Below are 14,518 nucleotides of genomic sequence, written 5' to 3'. Positions count from 1 at the left end.
TTGCAATATTAGCATCACACAACTACTTCCAATTCACACAACTTCCAAACAAACTTCCTTTCAGGTCTCTTACACTTTTCTACAAACTCTTTTAACTGTATTCATATATAAGACTTTTTTGATTTTGAGAAGCTATAGTTAGGGTTTTATTGTAACTCTGAATTTCTACTGAAATAAGAAAAAAAGTTCAGTCTCTCTTGGGCAAGTATCTTACTGACTACGCTGTTTGGCTACAGTTTAACTGAGAAACCCATTTTCAGTCAGCTAATGTGGAAAATTCATGGCCTGAAATCCTGTATCATATTTGACTGGGGAAAAGAAACGCAGATGACATCAAATAGAATTTTATTATAATACCGTCTCACTGCCAGAGGGCAGCAAATATGAAGAATGAAGTAATTTCAGTAGGCATTCCACAGTCTTGGATCTATATTCTATCACTGTGATCACCAATGACAATTATTCCTATTATTCAAAAAATAAACCTATTTGCATATAACTAATTCCCAGCTACATTTCAGTTGGAACAGTGACACTTAACTAAGTTTCCGACTTCCACAAGGTTCTGTGTTAATTCCCTAACTACCTTTTGCTTACTTGTGCCCATATACATTCATTTAAATGATTTCACATGGATAGTTTGCTACTTTAACACTTGTGGTTTGATTCTATACTCCAACTATTCTTTCAGGAGAGAAGCATAATAGCTAAAGAAATAATTTTTTTCTCTGGGTCTTTTAATCATTTTGTTAAATATATTGAAACAAGCATTTTTTCCTTGGAGGAAAAATAAAGAAACCCTCTTTTAATCTAACTGTTTTAATAGCCAGATTTTGATGGTCCTCCAACTAGTAATGTCTCACTCTGACCTTGATTAAAGAAAGTTTTTAAGTGCAAGCTTGAGTTGTAAACATGCCCCATGTGTTTCAACAACTGAATATTTTCCTGAAATTTGGCCCCTGGAGTTAGTCTCATTGGAAAAAAAAAAAATCAATCAAATGCTACAGATGTGACACCAAGTGAGTAAATTCAACCAAGAGAAAAGGAAGATTTGTTATTTTGGGACTATGCCCTGCTTTCATCCAGACATGGATATGCCTTCTTGTATTTACAAGTTAAGATACTAACCTGTACCTCTGGTAGTCACCCTCATCCTTCTCCTTGCTGACCAGTTCATTTGGGCATGCCATGTTTCCCAGCAAACTGAGGTACTGCAGGGCAGGCACAACTTCAGCCAAATGATCCAATAGGCCTTCTAATTCTGTTATGTGTCAAAGGTTGTTGGTTAAGGATTCAATGACATTAATGAAAAAAGTGTTTATGCTTGCACCACCACCAATTTAAATATACATTTCAAAAACTGACAATCAAATTTACTATGGCACTCAGAAAAATGTCATATTAATTGTTCCAAGAGCAAATGGGGCTAAATTTAATTCTTTTTTTTTTTTGGGGGGGGGGGCACAGAATGAAAGAATTTGGCTGTTTATCATTCTTTTCTCCTTTCTTTCTTTCCTAGGTGGTTCACTGCAAAACATTAAAACTTTGACAAAATGATGGATGCTGTGTGGTAAAATGATTAGCAATTGCTGGAGTCATGAAACTTTTCTAACATGGAAACAAACAGCTACTTTCACAGCACTATCATTACTAATATACTCAGTCCACTGGAAAACGAGTTTAAAAACAGAAGAAAAGAAGAAGGGAGGGGTGGGGAAAGACAGAGAGACAACCCACAACTCACTTTCACTACCAGACTATAAATACTTGGAGTGCCACATCTACACATGCATAATTACTCAATTAGTATAAATCCTTCACTGAATGAAATGTGAAGACATCATGTTACAATACCGCATGCCTAGCAATGCTACTGCGCAGTAGTAATAAGCTACTGTGCAGTAAGCTTCTCGTGTAGATGCGACACTGATAATTAAGAAATGTTGCTGGCTGAAGACCCCACCACCATGTTCTGATATAATTCAGTCTGATATATCCTCTCAAAATACTTTGCAAAAGAATCAGGGAAATGAGAGATTGAGAGTAGCAAAATTTGTCAGTAATACAAGAGCGTCACATTTTAGTATGATAAAGCAAAGTTAAGCCTTCGTCTGGAAGATTATGTTAAAAGCTATAAATCCAGATTCAGCATCTATTAAAAACTGATGGCTTCACTGAACTTTGGTCAGACCCCTAGAAAAGATGCATTATCACATTATAATTTTTAGATGTCAGTCTTTTTCTCACACTCAGGACCAAGGTCAAATCAAACCAAAGTATTACATAACGTTCATCAGGACACAAGTTCAGAGATGTTCTTTTTAATGCTCATAGTGCTTCCTTGCAGTAAATGTCTGTGAAAGCAGGAAAGCAACATATTTTTTGCTATATTTGGATTAAGGGAGTTGTAGACACTGCCAAGGGAGAAGACTACAGAATTACTTGAATCTGGCAGTCACCTTTAGCCAGATGATCTCTTGTAGGACATCTCAAGCTCCAGAGGGGTTCCTTGGAGTAGGAGCTTTTATTATTACAAAAAACAGTAATCTTTTAGTAATTCTAAGAAGTTTGCTGTTACATGTTATCAACCTTATGTAGTGTTTTACCAGCAATAACTTACTTTTTCAGATTTTGAACTTATTTTTATGGAGTGAATGGACTCCATGAAACAAAGTCCATTTCCATAGTAATTTCATTAGAATCTGTAGTACATTTTTCCCCATTCTCTTCAACTACTTAAGGAACACTGATCCAGATTCAGGCACACATTAGATCTAAATTAGCAATGAACATGTACAACTATCCAAAGGAATTTTGGCCATCTCCAGGCACTTAAAGATGCATAGAGGTACCTAACAGGAGTTACAGACACATCTGTCATATGCAGGGCATGGGAAATAGGCATCTAAACTCCATAACACTTCATTTGTAATATCTTAAATCTAAGGATGAGATATTGATCATAAGTTTTATTTGGAGATTTTATTTATGCAGTTTTATGAACAACGGGTATGGACAAACAAGTCCTGTAATTGCTTGAAAAGTGAATGAGGAACTGGCTCTTGAGAGTGAGTATCAGTTATTCTGATCGAGCTAGTTTATGTGCCTGATCCTGAAGTGGTACAAGTTAGCTGAACTGTTCTAAATTTGACCCTATATGAAACAGGGTTAAAGTTACAGACGCTTTGCTACACTGATATTGAAACAATTGTTACATCTCTCTATACTCTCTCAGAAACACCTGATTTATTCATAGATTCAGAGATGCTAGGGTCAGAAAGAAGTTTTTCCTGATATCTAGCTTAAATCTACTCTTTGTCAGTTGGTGACCATTGAACCTTGTTACCTCAAAAGGCGCCCTGGTGAACAGAGCATCTATGATGCCTTGTTGCGCCCCCCCTAATGAATCCGTAGGTGGCCACGAGATCACCTTTCACCTTCTCTTGCAGAGGCTAAAGAGATCCAGGTCCCTCAGCCTCTCCTCATAGGGCTTGCCTGTAAGCCTCTAACCATATGAGTGGCCATCCTCTGGATCCTCTCAAGTCTACCAATATCCTTCTTGAAGTATGGCACCCAAAACTGGATGCAGTACTCCAACTGCAGTCTGACCAATGCCACAGAGAGGGGAAGTATCACCTCCTTAAATCTATTTGTCATGCATCTCATGATGCATGAAAAAGTGTTGTTAGCTTTGCTGATGATTTTGTCACAGTAATGACTCATGTTCATCTTGAAGTCCACTATGACTCTGAGACCCCTTTCTGCTTCTGTGCTGCTGAGAGAGTCACTTCCCAGCCATGAGACCCCTTTCTGCTTCGGTGCTGCTGAGAGGGTCACTTCCCAGCCAGTAGGTATGTTGGATATTTTTGCCTCCAAGGTGCAGCACTCTGTACTTGTCCTTGTTGTACTGCATCCTATTGTATTCTTCCCATTTTTCTAAACTGTCCAGGTCTGCCTACAATCGTTCCCTACCCTCTGGAGTGTGCACTTCACCCCACAATTTAGTATCGTCCACAAACTTGGACAGAGTACACTTCACCCACATCCAGGTTATTGATGAAGATATATTGAAGAGTACGGGTCCAAGGACCAAACCTCGTGGGATCCCACTACCCACATCCTTACTGACCCATCTACTACCACTCTCTGGGTGTGACTGCTCAGCCAATTTGCCCACCCAACTGTGTAAACATCTATATCACAGCCTCTAAATTTATTTATGAGAATAGGATGAGATACTGTATCAAAGGCCTTGCTTGTCATCCACCTCTACTCCTGTGCCTAAGCATTTTGTGACCCTGTCATAAAACAAAACCAGATTGGTCAGGCATGATCTACCTCCTACAAATCCCAGCTGCATTATTTTTCCCACTGGACTCCCACAAATATGCTCCTTTATAATCTTTTCAAAGACCTTTCCAAGAATGGAGGTGGGACTAAATGACCTATAATTACTCAGATCCTCCTTCCTTCCCTTCTTGAAAATAGGGGCCACATTGGCCCTATTCCAGTCCTCTTGGACCTGACTCAATTGCCACGAGCACTCAAACAGCCATGCCAGCAGTTCTGCTATGACACCATCCAATTCCTTCAGTACCCTCAGATGCAACTCATCTGGGCTTGCTGACTTGAACACGTCCAGTCCATCCAAGTGACTCTTCACCAGGTCAGCATCAACAGTTGGTAGGCTGGTGTCCCTCCGATACCCATCTAAGAACCCTTTAGGAGACTTGTCTTGACCCTTGCTCAGGAACACTGAGGCAAAAAACTCACTGAATAGCTCAGCCTTGTCCACCTGCTCTGTCAGTAATTGTTCCTCTTTGTTCAGTATGGGTCCTACATCTTCCTTTTACTCCCTACATACCTAAAAAAAGACTTTTTGTTGTCTTTAATTTGTGTTGCCAGCCTCAGCTCTGTAGTTGCTTTGGCCTGCATGTTTATGTTCAAATCTTACTGAAACCTGCATTATCATCCCATTTTCATTCAAACTGTAATAGTAGTATGCATAGTATTATCCTATTCTCTTTTATTTTGTTAATGTCGTTGTTAGTAGGAGTAGTATTTACAATGGCATATGTAGAACCAAAGAACATAGTACTTTACCAAATTTGGAGAAAACCAGATACCCAGCTGCCTAAAAAATAGTGGTATTTTAAATTTCTTTTGCAGGGTGGGTTGGTTGTTTGGTTTACGAAAAAGGCAAAGTTTTATGGACTGTGAGAATGTCTAGAAAACATCCTATGCCAATTGCACTTGAAAAAAAGTGTAATATGATGCTAAAACTGTGTGCTAGTCATTTCTGTGGCATCTAATAATCAAATAATTACTACAATTATTTTGCTATAGTTCATTTAACTTTTACTCTCTAGGTCCAGCCACTACTCCCTTGCAAACCCTTTAAAAATAAACATGATCTTATCAGAGGTACAGATTAATTTTTCCCAGGGGACATTTCCATCTCCTATCACAGATTTTCCTTTACAAGGCACACATGAAGAAGAAATGACTGGTATTGTGTAGGAACTACCCCATGATGAAGAGCTTCCCTGAGATGAGTCATAATTCATGCAACTTCAGTACACTGTTTAATTAACCAGCAGATCATATAGTTAGTTACAAGATCACAACATTTTTGAAGCAGTGGTGAGAACACATGGAGAGTCGAACATAGATTGGAAAATCTATACTCAACTTCTCCATTATGAGTTACTGTAGTCCAAACCATTCAGTCATGGTGTGAGCTGGACCAAAAAATGACAACATCCCACTGTGCAACATAAAATCAGCTTTGCTCTAGATAAAAAGGAAATCTTCCATTAAATTCATGGACACTATTAGTGATTTTCAAGAGAAAGTTATAGATCCATAGATGTTAGGGTCAGAAGGGACTTCAGTAGGTCATTGAGATGTTAGATGGACGCTTGGCTGGGATGGTCTAGTCAAGGATGATCTTGCCTTGAGCAGGGAGCTAAACTAGATGACCTTATAAGGTCTCATCTAGCCTTACTTTCCTATGCTCCTATAATTCTCCTCCCCACCATTTAGATGCCTTGATGCTGGAATGCAGGAGATGCCTGACTTCATTTACACTTTGATTATTTACTGCAAGGTATATATGCAGTCTAGAGACAAATGTGTACACCCACATTCTCCATTACTTTAAAAACAAATTTCAAATGCCTCAGATTTAATTAAGGTGCCTCAGGAAGTATTGATCCATTGTCTTAATCAGTAATTCCATCAATCATACTAAAACACAGTTAATGTTGTTCCTAAAGGACACTTATCAAAATGAAAATCTCCACCAATAAAAATAATGAACTACCCGCATCTTTGATTTATTCAAATTAGTTAAAGTTGTCTTGATTGCCAGCAAACACAAATTGCACAGGTCTGCACATGCATTCACCTCTCATCACCCAAAAATGTATATGTTAGATATGTTTTAAAAGTTTATCTCAGACCTAGATTTTTTTTTTTGTAGTTATTGCAATATTTCCAATTTTAAATGTGGGGAATTTTGCTAGAACAGGAAGTCTCTATAAAACTGGAATCAATGTCTCAAAATCTGCTTACTATGTTTATAATCATCTACAAATAATGTATTTTTAGGAGCCTGCACAGTACACACATATATTGTATTTACATATGAAACTATATAGGCAAAAATAAGCTACTGTCATACTGGCATTATTTTTCTATTAATAAAATAATTAATTTCAACACCAGAGTATTGATCATGACCATTTGCAAGAACCCTCAATTGATGTCACCTTTTAAGGCATTGATAGAACCATAAATACTCACTACTTACTCTTGTGTCACTATGCCAGAAATGCCATGTTGTCTGTTGCAGAAAAAAAAAGATCTTATATTACAATCGTTCCACCTATCTTGACCCAAAAACATAGTATCTGTGTATCTACCGTACTGAATAGGAGAAAGAAAACGTTGAATTAAATGTACAGAATTTCTCCCTTCTTCCTACGGGGTTATTAGGCCCATATTAGTAAGCATTTTGGTAAAAGAGGGGTCATATCTCTTCCTCCTATCTTAACTTTCTTTGTACTTTCTGCAGTTTCTGGAAAAGTGGATGAGAGGGTTCTAAAGGTGGTCTTTTCAACTGCTCAAAAAAGCAGCTTCATGGTATTTGAACTAGCTGCCAAGAAAATTTGGTTTCAAAAGTTTGTCCCTTGAGAATAGCAATCAAATTGTCCCTAATGGCATGTGACCAGTAAAGGAGGTTGCAAGAAGTATGCTTTTAGTTACCCCTCTCTGGTGTATCAAAGAAAGATCCCCAAGCAGAAAGTCTGCTCTACCACTGTTGTCTCTCCAAGAGAAACAGGCAGATTCTGTTGGTAATATGAATTTGCAAATGAGTTATCATATGGATATAACATTACAGGTAAAAGTTACAGCTGTTCCCTGGCACTTCTCTGTCTGCATGCTCTTTTTCTGGAGTTCATATGGGAAGTTACTCTTCAGTGAAGGTGGGGTCTCTTCGGTTGGTGGTAAGCTCTCCAGACACCAGGACTTGTATATCAAACTGTGACTAAAAACATCCCTCCTGTCTTCCATCTTTGACCATTCACCCAAAAATGGAATTGAAATCTGAGTTGAGATCCAGGTCCCTAATGTTCTGAGAGTTATTTAGGGTCATCTGGAGTTTTATCCATACAGAAATTATTGCCACTTATAAATAAAGAAGTAGGTCTCCAATAGATTGGTCACTATATTGGAACATCTCTGTCCCTTTTTATGCAAAAAATAAACAAACAAATAAATGTACACAGATGGGTGGAAAATGTCTTTTCTCCTATACCTGAAGAAGGGTGCTCGTGCTCGAAAGCTTGCAATTAAAGACTTTCAGAAGGTGGCAATCTGTTCAGGACAGCTTATATTTTACAACTTCATGTCCCTATGGAGGGCCTACCTCAGGGGGCTAATATAAAATATGTCCATATAGAATATCGTTCCAGGAACTGCCTAAAAGACAAAAGAATCCAAAAGGAGGATTTGGAACATACCATGGTGGATATTTGCCCACACTTATGTTGCTACTTCTCAGAACAACATATCCTGAACTTCGCTACCGTAGCAGCCAACATCTCTTTCATTTTCTCCTTCTGTCTGGAAGCCTGGGGTGCTGATAATTTTGGAGTGATGTAGCTGTGATGGTCCATGAAGTATGTAATATCACCCCCTTCAATCCCCCCATTTTTGTTTGTTGACTCACAGTTTGCCTAAAAGTGATCACTTCCATATTGGAGATCATAGACAAAAGCAGCACCTGCCAACACATTTATTTCAATGCCTTTCACAGGTATGGAGGTACTAACATAACTTATTTTCAAAAATGGTCTTGAATATACATATATGCTTATTTAATCACGTTGTATTCCAGGCTTTAAAAATATTTTTTTTTTCTCATTTAGATCAATTTCATAGTTGGTGAATTCACACCAGTGCATAATATTCATACCACATATATCTGCGTGCTTCAGGGTTTAAACCAATCTGTAAAACAGATTACCAAGCTACAATGCACTGTGTAAAAAGTGAAGCATATATTTAAAACAATTACCACTCCTACCTCAAAATGCATAATGTTGACAATTGCATTGTTCTGTATTCCAACTAACTTTTATTGGCTGCAATTCAGAAGGTACAAAGTATATGCAAAAAACCCTGAGATATCACACCAGGAAAATTATGGGGGGAAATTAACTTTCTGGAAGAAAATTATTTTGCTATGAATTGAAATATGACATTATAAGTAAATACAGAATTGGTAAAAAGTAGAGGCTGACAACTTTGGATATTTATCAAATTTGGCAATAAGCTATTAGTATCTTTGAAATAAATATGCAAAATTTATTTAGGCTTTAAAATAAGTGAGAGGAAAAAGTGTCCTACACATTAAGTGGACCTTCCATAAGAAATAACACAGATCAGCATCTACAGTCTATCAGAGCGGGGACTGAATTATGCTAAAGCTGAGACTATAATGATAGAAGAAACAAATAAAGCATACTGTTATGTTGAAGAGAGACTCCGGGAAGCTACCAATTAGTCTTTGAGTTGACATATATTCTGTCTTTCAAAGGTTTCTTTAATAGTTTTTTTCCTTCTTGTAAGGAAAGACTGATTGCTGTTTGATTTCAGGTGAGGTATTCTTCTTTACTGCCATGTCCTTTTCTACAAAGTTAGTGCAGTCTGGGTTCTAACACCACTGAGGTGCACTACAAGCTCTTTCTCTATGATACAGGTGTCACTATTTTATAATATACACATAAAATACCAAAGTCAGGAATATACCAGTGATGTGCTGGAAGGAGCTAGAGTGACCCACTAGAACCGCTTCCTAGTGCCATCCAAACAGATTACAAAGTTCTGGGACATTTCTCTGCTTCTGTATGCTGCCAATTCTTCCCTGCCAGAGATCACTCACCCACAGAACACAAAATTTTTATTTCTGAAAAGGATTTCTTTTTCATTCTCTCCGAGTTCACACACACCTGATTGTACCCTGGCTGTTTCACAAGCTAACAGATTTTGTATACGTCCTTTGTTAAATTATTGGCAGCATACTGCAAAAATGTACGCTGGTGTACATAATTCCTTATAACGCTGAACAGCTGAGTACACCCGGAGGACTAGCCATCATAATTTTAACATTACATTTTTTTTAAAAATGCCACTATGGATCAAACTCTGCTCATCTTGCACACATTGACTTGGAAAGATTCATCACCTGAATACAGCAAGCAGGATGTGGCTCTGCATTTTGTACATCACTGTAATTCTCAATGAACCTCTTCAAATAGTACTGGTGACACGGTGGCACTAACTCCTTCTCTGATTTTGTTCACTTAGTTCCAATTCAATGTAGCGTCTTCACCCTGGCAGCTGAGGAATATACCACCACGCACACAAATCTAGCAACTCAGCCTGTACTCATTTGGTAAAGCAGAGAATGCTGCATCAAACGCTGCATCATATGTTAGGTCAGCAAGAATCTTTTGGCTTATTTTTCATTAAAATGTGTATGCTAAGAGTTTTATGGGAATGGCAAAATATAAAACCAAATAGCTATCTGCATCTCACCCTCAGAATCCCTGTGTCACCAAGAACACAAATTAAACTGGACAACAGTGATCTTCGTGACCCTGGGGCTACACTGGCAAGTTGCCAGGACCACAACATTTACACCTAATTTTGCTTACATATTTACATATTTTTTAAAATATCAAAACTCAAAAAACAAAACAAAACTATGCAATCATAATATTTCCAACTACGTTTTATCGCCTGCAATACAGGACCATAAATTGCTTTCTGTTTGCTTTCACTGTAATAAAAGCCTGCAGCTGAGTGCTTTGTCCTCACCCTGCAATTACAAGTAGAGGGTTTTCATGGTCTGTGCTTTAGGACACTCCAAGCTTCATTTGGACGTTAGGCCACACTTTGATCAGCCTTTGCATAGGGAGAATATATGTATATATGCCTTCAGTTTCCAAAAGGGTCACGGTATGGACAAATGGCTTAACAATTAAATCCAAGCATAGTCCATGAAAACAATTAGCTTTTTTATTATTCTTTTTTTATTTCTTCAAAAAGTAAGGCCACTAAACAGATGCACACCAAGGGAATCAACTTAAGCACATTCCTAAATACTGACTCCAGTGGGGCATAAGCCTCTATGCCTAACAGTTTTGCAGTTCTGAATAAACCTAAACATCTCTGTAAATCCTTTCCTGGTATAAGGGACCTAGTGCAGGCTGAATTGGGTTCATGTGTGTCCATGTAGTCAATGAGAAAGTGCTGAATTCAGTATCTGGCTCACAAGTGCCTATGTAGCAGCCACATTTTTCATGTTAACTGGGTGAATTAACAGATTGCCACACCCAATATGATTATTGTTGTTGTTGTTCTAAACGGTAGGTATTCAAAGTATAAAAACTTAATGCTGTTTCACTGCACTCTCTATTCCACTAGAGGTCAGCCTGCCACAAAACCCCAAGCAAACACAGGAGCTGCCGCACGCCAGCAGCACTGACATTATTTTCTTTCTCTATTTTATCTATTAAAAAAGATTTCTTCAGAGCCATAACTTAGATCTCACACTAAAATGGAGCAACAGGAAGATATAATGGTGCATTTCATTTATGAATGACCTATAATAAATTACTGTGAGGTATTCTAGGTGCCAAGAAAGAGAATGCTTTGTCTGCACATGAACTATATTTCACATACTTTAATTTGGCTGACACATAAAACTCATTTGACATTTTGCAGGTATTTCTTTGAAAGGATATTTGGTTCTTGTTGAGCGTTAAGGTATGGAGGTGGGGTAACCTGGGTAACAGAAGGTCATTTCCGAGGAGATTGTTGTCCAAGATCAGCTCTTCCAGGCAACTGAATGTTTTCAGTCCTTCTAGTGACCTGCAAATGACAAAGGCAACAGGAAAAATGATACTCCACTAAATCAGGGAGGCCATTATGAGCTGAAATAAATATTTTAACCTTCCTTTTCAGGAGCGGGAATAGTTTTGGTTTGGGCCTGTCAGAAGAGTGAATGACAAGAATTAGTGGCAAGGGGAGTGCTGGCACTGCAACACATCCTTCACATGCTGGCAGGATGAAGGATGGGGGTCACTTAGTGAGTAGCCAGGATCCAAAACAAAAGGCTTCAGATATGGGGCCTGCAGGATGAATTTGTCAATGTCTTGTGCCTTCAGGCACCCAGCCTTGCCTGACCCTAACCTCCATTCCCAAGATAAATAACTCTGTCACAGTTCACCTTCATTCCCTGGACACAAATTTAAGTTGTCATCCATCATTTCTGCCAAGAAATATCATACCCTACTAACAATAATAAATACAACTTCAAGTATCATTTCTTAGCAGTTACCCTACATGCAATAATAGGAAATTGTGAAAGGATTTTTTTCTTTTTATTAACCACTTAATTTGTTCCTGGTCAAGCCTCTGCAAACAAAATACAATTACCCCAGACAGAAGCCACGTCCTCTGGTTTAAAACTTACTGCCCTGCTGTCAAGATACAGTTCAGAATGTAGAAAACAGCTTTAAAAGGGGGAATTTTACAGCGTGGAAATGCAGATGTAGGGTTGTAAACAAACAGGCATCTGTGGGAATCTGTCACCCAGTTAGGAAAATACAGGGAGAAATGAAAGAGATGGCTTTGTTGCTCTGCTAAGGCAGTTATTCCAAAGTTAACTCTTAATTTCATAGGCTTGCACATTCCTGCTCGAAAAACACATGCATTAATCAAGTAAGACGGCACTGTATATAGAGCATACGCACAGACGCACATTCACAGCTCATTCACCTACCAGACACCTAGAGATATGCTGAGATTGCATGACTTGACAGCTGATCTACTATGCCTACCAGTGGGAAGATCATCACTGTATCTCCTGGCTGTTTTATAAAATGTGATGAATAAGGGAGATGCAGTCTATACTATTTATTCACTTTCTGATGACATTTATACTAAGGGGATTTTCCTCCTCCCTCCCTCTGTTTTTTGGCAAAGATCAAAACTAGTCAGGGCCTCTGTTAGACTGTTATGCCACATGCTGTTATTGAAGGAATATGCAAATATTAACCTAATGCAAATATTTATACAAAATGTTTGTGTTTTAAATCCCACAGATTAATTTAACACCCACCAAGTCAGCAAAAATCACGATGCCCCTTTTGCACAGGCACCCTCACCCCCAGTCCTCTCCCGAAACCCCATTAGTAAGCACAAATCAAAAGCTTCTCTCTGGAGATCAAATCTCTGACCTTCAAAATACAGATCCATATATATATTTATGAAAGTTAAATACATATATACACACACACACACATATATATATATATATATATATATGAAAGTAAAAACTAATACAAAATTGCTTTTACAACAGCATTCACCTGAAGATCTCCAAGCACTGCCAACATTACTTATGCAGCGGTATTTGAGGGTGGTAAGGTTAAGTGTCATTAACCCCATTTGATGGGCACTGAGGTACATGGAGACCAAGCAAATGATTGGCCAAGTCTACATTACACACTTCTGCTAGCCAAGCTGCATCAGTCAGAATGCCTGGAGCTGTAATCTGACCAAAGAGAGAGCAAAACCCCTAGTATAAATAGGTTCACTGAAAATACTGTTCCTTTGCTATAATGGTTTATTTCACCAAGGGTGGGGGAGGTGTCGCTGAATAAGCTGTACACAAAAGCCCAGTTTTGCCAGTTTATGCTGTATGCATACCAAGAGAGCCTTGACAATAACTCACAGCAGCATAGCTTCATCGAGAAAGTACACCTAGCATAGACCCGGCTTCTACCAAAAACAGGAGTAGACCCTAGGTCTGCTTCTCTGGTCAAACCAGAAGAAATGTGCCTTCTACACAAATTAAATATTTTTCTTGCACAAATCTAGTTGGTCTAATAAAAGTTATCACCTCTACCATGCATCCTGATTCCTTCCACACAAGTGCCATTTAAGGGGAAACGATCTAGAGGAAGAAGCAGCAAATTTATCAGGCTGCTACGATTTTTTTGTTTCAGTTTATTGGACAAACCTAGTTTAGAAAGTTCCCTTTAAACACTCTTTATTATATAAATAGTTAATAGTGGATTGTATCCAAACCTCACTTTTTAATTTAAGGCCTCGGCTTGCCAAAAGGAGTTCAGAATAGGCCACCTCCTTGTCAGCACCACAGAGCCTTATGGGACTCTAATAGGCCCTTTGTGAATAAACATTGCTTGGGCTCTGGTCAGTGTCAGCATCAAAATATACATTGTTCCTGAGTTATGTTATGCAAATATAATACTCTTATCATGAGAATCAGCAAATGGTTGGCAACTGGCAAGGAGAAGAAAGCACACATCCAAAACTGCTGCAGGGGAGGCATAAAACAAAATGACAAGGCATGAAGTGGGACAAAGGCCTTGAAACACTAGAGGGAGTTGCCTATTGAAACGGCCTTTCTTTCTAAAGCTTAGGCTGAACACAATGGTACTAGTTTCATAGATGAGCAGAGAAAATTGTGCGCAAATCCCCTTACACCTGTCTGGTTTTGATAATTTTTGCCATGTAATGTTATTAGCTGCTCAGTTAAAAAGGAGCTGTGTTACACAGGGGGTTGCTTATTAATTGTTGTTTTCATGTCATCAACACGGTGTGCACTTGGTGATTTAATCAACTAAATTCAGAGCCTAGGGAGGGAAGAGGGCTTGCTACAGTGCAGAGACATGGTGTAAACAATTAACATAAATGTATGTCCATATGTTATTTTGCTATTCACAGAATTCCATAAGGGGGGTTGGGGGGGTGCGCTTTGGGGGCTTTTGTATTTTCCTTAACTCTAAAGAAAATGAAAACAACAACAAAAACCAACTGCCAAAACCCAGCGTGCTTGAGAAAATAAAGAAAGATGACATTTGTTTTCTGCCATTTAGTGAAATTAACTATTAAATTCAGAAATGCAGGTGCTTCT

At 38.4% G+C, this 14,518-nt stretch overlaps 1 protein-coding gene across 3 annotated transcripts in view; it reads right to left on the bottom strand.

Annotated features, from left to right (window-relative positions):
• CUNH10orf11 (chromosome unknown C10orf11 homolog) overlaps nucleotides 1-14,518 on the bottom strand; it is a 1,097,256-nt gene that overhangs the window by 476,439 nt on the left and 606,299 nt on the right. For all 3 annotated transcript variants that reach the window (XM_019555729.1, XM_019555728.1, XM_019555730.1), the window contains exons 3-4: nucleotides 11,319-11,445; nucleotides 1,129-1,268 (exon numbers count right to left, since the gene is read on the bottom strand). In XM_019555729.1, the coding sequence (XP_019411274.1) occupies nucleotides 1,129-1,268; nucleotides 11,319-11,445 (267 nt within the window). The remainder of the gene's footprint in view (nucleotides 1-1,128; nucleotides 1,269-11,318; nucleotides 11,446-14,518) is intronic.

This window comes from Crocodylus porosus, unplaced genomic scaffold (assembly GCF_001723895.1).
Source record: "Crocodylus porosus isolate Cpor-Errol unplaced genomic scaffold, CroPor_comp1, whole genome shotgun sequence".
NCBI lineage: Eukaryota > Metazoa > Chordata > Crocodylia > Crocodylidae > Crocodylus > Crocodylus porosus.
Note: the sequence above shows the minus strand (reverse complement) of the source record. Positions and strands in the feature narration are given on the sequence as shown.